General features: G+C 47.1%; 1 protein-coding gene across 1 annotated transcript; it reads left to right on the top strand.

Annotated features, from left to right (window-relative positions):
* Window positions 1–1,505: 1,505 nt before the first annotated feature.
* On the top strand, window positions 1,506–6,077 carry LOC115395608 (protocadherin-10-like). Its single transcript, XM_030101222.1, has 4 exons — window positions 1,506–4,101; window positions 5,156–5,217; window positions 5,319–5,431; window positions 5,783–6,077. The coding sequence occupies exons 1-4, from the start codon at window positions 1,555–1,557 to the stop codon at window positions 6,052–6,054; spliced, it is 2,994 nt and encodes a 997-aa protein (XP_029957082.1). The 5' UTR covers window positions 1,506–1,554; the 3' UTR covers window positions 6,055–6,077.
* Window positions 6,078–6,307: the final 230 nt, after the last annotated feature.

Raw genomic sequence — 6,307 nt, 5'->3', positions numbered from 1 at the left:
CCTATTCTAATCCTGCAGTTTTAAAGCGGAAAAGTATTTAAAGACAAAGGGATTGATATTCTACTTTTGCCCTTGAGTGAGGGAATGAGGGAGAGGAAGAGTGAGAGAGAGAGAGAGAGTGTGTGTGTGTGTGTGTGTGTGTGTGTGTGTGTGTGTGTGTGTGTGTGTGTGTGTGTGTGTGTGTGTGTGTGTGTGTGTGTGTGTGTGTGTGTGTGTGTGAGAGGAGTGAGAGAAGGGTAGAGAGGAGTGACAGAGAGATAATCTCTTTTGTATTTTTGATCCCTAAATGTGGTGGTTGTGTCCCCTTATCCCAGCTACTTAGTTTCTGCAATGCGTAAGTGATGCCATGCACTTAGGCTGTGAAAAGCAGGTCAATATGACCACTGAGAGAAAACCACATGTGCATCACATGGATAGCCTTGGGATTATTCCTCACAAAATGTCTTAATTCCTCTGTTCACTAATGATCCAGGGAAAATGCCCTCTAATCTCCATTCCATTAATTAAAAAGAGCATGAGCCCATGGAAAACCTCACCATCTGCTGCAGTTTCATTCCTGCAGACAGATTGTGTTTTCAGTCTCCAACCAGGGGAGCTGGGCTTTTTCAGAGCACGCACTGAGGTGGATGGTAAACAGATACAACTGCTCTATTTGAGTATTAATAAACTGAAATGTGCAGAAAAGGCTGTTTTATACAGTAGCAATCACTGCCAGGGTTTTGTGTTGATGTGCCGTTACAACTTCAAGAGTTGTGGAGTCAGTACAATATTGCTCTTTTGGGATTTCATCCATGCTTTGCTGTTTATTTATAGTATAATAATTAGTGAGTACACCCTCCCCCACCTCTCTCTTCTCCCTTTGATTTGATGAAGGTTCAAATGAAGCTTTTACTTCTTTTATTCCCAAGTGAGGACTTCAGATTTTATACAGTTTTTTTCTGAAGTTTTTCTTGTGATGGCATTGATTTAAATGAGAAGGGTTTCATAAGGAATTATTATTTGTTATTATTCTTTAATTCACTTCATAAAAAACCTTTTAAATTTAATTAATTTAATGATAACTTGCATACAGTTTTAAATGTTCCCTCTGTTGTAGGTCACAGTCAGTGCGCAAGGTGTGTTTCTATCCGATTATGCTCACCATATGAGATCAAATATAATGAAACTCTGTTAGGAGAAATTGAATGTGGTACTTCTGACCTGCGGTCAAAGCCTAGAGACTGTGACATGAATTTGATCGGGCTAGTAGGCAGGAAAGATTATCCGAGCAGATGTCGTTTCCCCTCTATTGGAACAGTAGGGCCAATAATAAGCACACGCAGACACACAGGACGCACAGTAATCTCAGATAGGCTAGTAGCCCTTGCACATCCCTTTCTCTCTCCTCTCTTTCCTCTCAGGCAGCCAGCCGCTGTTCCACTTCCCCCCAATGTCAAGTTTTGTTCCACAGTGTTTCTTTTTTTTTCTTCTTTTTTTGCGCAACTCTGATCCAATCGTTTAATGCCGCCACAATAGAGACAGAGTCTTTAATTTGAGTTGCATTTCTGCTTACAAATGGACACACGGGGAGCGAAGAAAAGACTGAGTGGGAAATGGCATGCTGTGTACCGCTTTGCGTTGTTCACTTGTGTCCTGGACGCAGTGTGGGGACAGATCCGCTACTCAATCCCAGAGGAACTGGAGCACGGAGCGTTTGTTGGGAATATTGCAGAGGACCTGGGCCTGGATTTGGACAAGCTCTCTGCGCGCAGATTCCGGATAGTCTCGGGTGCCAAGAAGCAGTATGTGGAAGTAAATTTGGAAAACGGAGTTTTGTTTGTGAACGAACGAATTGATCGAGAAGAACTGTGCGAGCAGAGTTTGTCCTGCTCTTTTCACTTGCAAGTGGTGATAGAAAACCCTCTGGAACTGTACAGGGTCGAGGTGGAAATCCTGGACGTGAACGATAACTCTCCCAGTTTCCCGTGGACCGAGTTCAATCTGGACATATCGGAGTCCGCCGCGCCAGGATCCCGCTTTCCACTCGAGAGCGCACAGGACTTGGACGTTGGCTCCAACTCGCTGCGCACGTACTTGCTCAGTGTAAATGAGCATTTCTTTTTGGACATTCAGACGCGCAGCGATGGCAGCAAATTTGCAGAATTAGTCCTCCAAAGCCCCCTGGACAGGGAGCAGCAGAGCGCGCATCAGATGGTGCTGACGGCGGTGGACGGAGGCTCGCCGGAGAGATCAGGCACTGCGCAAATTGATATCACCGTCCTGGACGCGAATGACAACGCGCCCGTGTTTGACCAGTCCTTCTACAGAGTGAGGCTCGCTGAAAACGCGCCAAAGGGCACAGTTGTTATAAAACTCAACGCGTCCGATCTGGATGAGGGTCCCAATGCGGATATCACCTACTCGTTCAGTGGCCACGCGCCCATCAAAGTGCGCCAGCTTTTCAGCGTTGACGCGAACACGGGAGAAATCAAAGTCAAAGGAGTGATCGATTATGAAAAAGCCAGGATGCATGAAATCTACGTCCAGGCTAAAGATAAAGGTCCCTCGGCTGTAGCAGTTCACTGTAAAGTGCTGGTGAACGTTTTGGATAAAAATGACAACCTGCCAGAGGTGATCTTGACCTCAGTATCTACACCTGTGCAGGAGGACGCGCCCCCGGGAACAGTCATCGCAGTCATAAGCGTAATGGATAAAGACTCGGGTGAAAATGGGAACGTGGACTGTGAGATTCCCCACCACGTCCCGTTCCAGCTGCACTCCTCCTTTAAGAACTACTACACCTTAGTAACTAGTGACTTTCTGGACAGAGAAGCAGTCGCAGAGTACAACATCACTCTCACCGCCAGAGATATGGGCTCTCCGCCTTTATTTACTCGGAAAACTATCTTAGTCCAAGTGTCCGATGTGAACGATAACGCGCCTCACTTCAAACAGCCCTCCTACACCGTGTATTTGACAGAGAATAACGCGCCAGGAGCATCAATTTGCTCGGTCACTGCGCTGGATCCAGATTCGGGTCAAAACGCCTACTTATCCTATTCCATACTAGAGGGAGATATACGTGGAATGCCGGTATCCACTTATGTCTCCATAAACTCCGACAGCGGCAACATTTACGCACTGCGCTCCTTTGACCACGAGCAGCTTAAAAACTTCCAGATCACAGTTCAGGCTCAAGACGCAGGCTTCCCGCCTCTAAAGAGCAACGTTTCCGTTAATATCTTTATTCTGGACCAAAACGACAACCCCCCAGTAATTGTGTCCCCAGTTCCGATAAACGGCACGGCGCCCAGCGGGTCCGTGCCCAGATCGGTGGACGCCGGGTACCTGGTCACCAAAATCAGCGCGTCTGACCCGGACGCGGGTCAGAACTCGCGTCTGTTCTACCAGCTGCTCCAAGCAACAGACCCGAGCTTGTTCAGCATCGCTCTGTACACGGGCGAGATCAGGACGATCCGCCAGTTAGTGGAGAAAGACCCCACGAGGCACAGGCTGGTCATTCTAGTGAAGGACAATGGTCAGCCGCCGCTCTCGGCCACAGTTTCCATCATCCTGTCAGTGGTTGACAGCTTGCCAGATTCGCATCCTGATTTGGGTGACCTGTCACTAAGCGCGCATCACAGCTCCAACTTCAGCCTCTACTTAATCGTGTCTCTGGGCGCAGTCTCCTTCACATTTCTGGTGGCTATCATCGTCCTCGTCGCAGTGAGGAGGCTGAAGGGCAGAGCGCCTAATAAAGACTCCAACTTCCCCTCAATGGGCGGGTGCTGCCGCCGCTGCTGTGCGCGCTCGGACACATCCACAACCACGGAGGTGTTCACAAAGTCCAACCTGAACGTGCGCATGTCCGCGGGCGCGTCCGGCTGCGCGGAGACGAGCGGCGGCGGCGTCGTCGGCGGCGGCGCGCTCCCGCAGGTGTACTGCTACAAGATGTGCCTGACTCCGGAGTCATCCAAAAGTGACTTCATGTTCCTGAAGCCGTGCAGCCCCGTGATGTCCGTCCAACAGAACAACGCCAAGAGCACAGATTACCTGACCTCTGGCTGGAGCGCACTGGACCGCAATGAGCTGTCCAACAACAGAGCAGCAACCCCGAGCGAGGTAATACAGCCTGCTGACATGTGGCCAATTGACATAAAGGGGGGATTATTTCTCTTATCAGACGCTTTAAGAAGTGGAGCTACTCATCCAAAACTATATCCACTCAGTCATGTCTGCTGCTCCTCCTGTCTGTCGCACTTCAGTGGAGGGTTTAACGCAGGGGCCAGTGCATTTGGCATCGTAGGGGGACGCTCCCACCCCGCCTGTCTGAGCCTAAACTGTGTTATGACATAATTTCGTCATGTCTTTTGAACTAAGGAGTACAATTGCAGGAGTTGGATGATAAATATCAATAATACTCAATTTCAAATGCACACATGATCATGTATTGTACTTAAATGGTTTATAGCTATATGCAAAATGACTCCTTTCTATGGGCAGCTTACATCATGTAATATATTTAGCTACTAATTAATAAAGCTGAATTTGCATTAATCCCCTTTCATCTGCATTTAATATAAAGAACACAATATAACATTAGTTACAATAGACCCCTGTGACTTTCTGTCAGAAAGCAAGATTGTAATACAGCATCAAGCCAACACCTGTTGGAGCAGCATGCTGCCCCACAGTCTGGGAAATGATCATAATGTGTGAGGTGTGTGTGTCACAGGTGGTGTCACAAGGGCGAAACACACACATTTGTACCAGACTTGAAGCTGTTCCCCACTTCTGCAGCTGCTGTATTCATGCTCTAGTCAACAGCATCGGCACTGCCATCCGTTTTAAACGCTACATTAGTCACATTTGGAGAGTAGATGGAAAATAATTCAGCACTTTTTAGGAGATGTATCGACTCAGTCGTGGCATAAGAAGTTGTATTTATGCGCCTATTATTTACTGTGTAATCGTCTGGTAAAATGTGGAAAGCAATAGGCTGCCCACTTCAGTTTACAGTTTCTTCTCTAAAATTGACTGCCTTGTTTTCTTTCTATTGAGCTCACGCACTGCTGGAAATCAGCATGGCTGCGTCCGAACATAAGCACAATCCAATTGTTCCGCATGAGGTGGTGACCGGCTTTACAAAGTTTCTTTATGTTTTTCCACTTTGCAGCTTAAGTACTCAAACAAAGACTGGACGTGGAACAAGAACCAGCGCAACTCAGCATACAAGAGGTGGGCGCAACGCCGCACTCCAGCTTATAGTTCAGAGCTCGCTTATGCAGGAGTGCCGGCTCATGTATATTCACACACATGCTGTTTGGTTATGTCCTCAGGTACAGCTCGGCTAATATGGAGGGTACGCTTTCACGGCAGCACAAATATGACACAGATGGATTTTCCTGCTCTGTGGCGCCGCAGTACTGGACCTGGGGAAACCACATGAACGGTAGGTGGAAGTTGGCACGTTGTTGTTGGCGGTGAGGTGTTCTCTCCGTCTCTGCCAGAGGATTTAGTCTGAAAAATAAAATGGTAACCCAAAAAAAGCAGATAATACCAGTCACTCCGCTTCCCCCCCTCAAAAAAAAAAAAAAAAAAAAAAAAACTGGGGAGGATTTTCATGCATCAACATGAGGATTATTTCAGTCCCCTGCAAGAAGTGTTTTTCTATGCAGAGCTGAAAATGAGCAGATGCCTTAAAAGCCACCTTATTCAGATCAAGTGTACCGTATTTAAATATGAGGTCATTGCGAAAAAATAATCTCCAGATACAAACTGTAATTTATGTGCATTTTAACAGACTGCAAGATGTCTCTTCAAGAGGAAGCGGCGCCCAACTACTCGTGGACTCCAAAGTACACTCAGCCCCAGTCTGAAGCAGCGGACTACCAGCACAACGTGTACATCCCCGGCACCACGTCCGGCTACAGCACGCTGAAACTGGCACCCAGAGGAGACCTGGACGTGTACAACACCTTCTCTACCTTTGGGAAAAAGAAGAGATTCCTTTCCAACTACGAACAGTCTTTTGAGCAAGACGACGATATTATAACTAATTCTATATTCAAGTGATCGCACTGGGCCGTCTGTCCTGGTCAAATGTTGGTGATGCAGTAACTTTTTTTTTTTTTCCCGCAATTTTCATGACTTATAACTGTGCTGCAGTTTACTGGAGATGCATTTAGAGTTTTGAACATTTGTAAATGAGCAGGAGTGTCAAACATAGGGCCCGTGGGCCTAAACTGGCCTGCAAGAGGCTCCATCATTGGCTGCCAAACCACCAAGCAAATGAAGAACATTTCAGTGAAAACATTGATTTGTTTCA

The sequence above is a fragment of the Salarias fasciatus genome, chromosome 10 (assembly GCF_902148845.1).
Source record: "Salarias fasciatus chromosome 10, fSalaFa1.1, whole genome shotgun sequence".
NCBI classification, from domain to species: Eukaryota; Metazoa; Chordata; class Actinopteri; order Blenniiformes; family Blenniidae; genus Salarias; species Salarias fasciatus.
The sequence above is the reverse complement of the archived record's forward strand: the minus strand, read 5'-3'. Positions and strand labels throughout refer to the sequence as shown.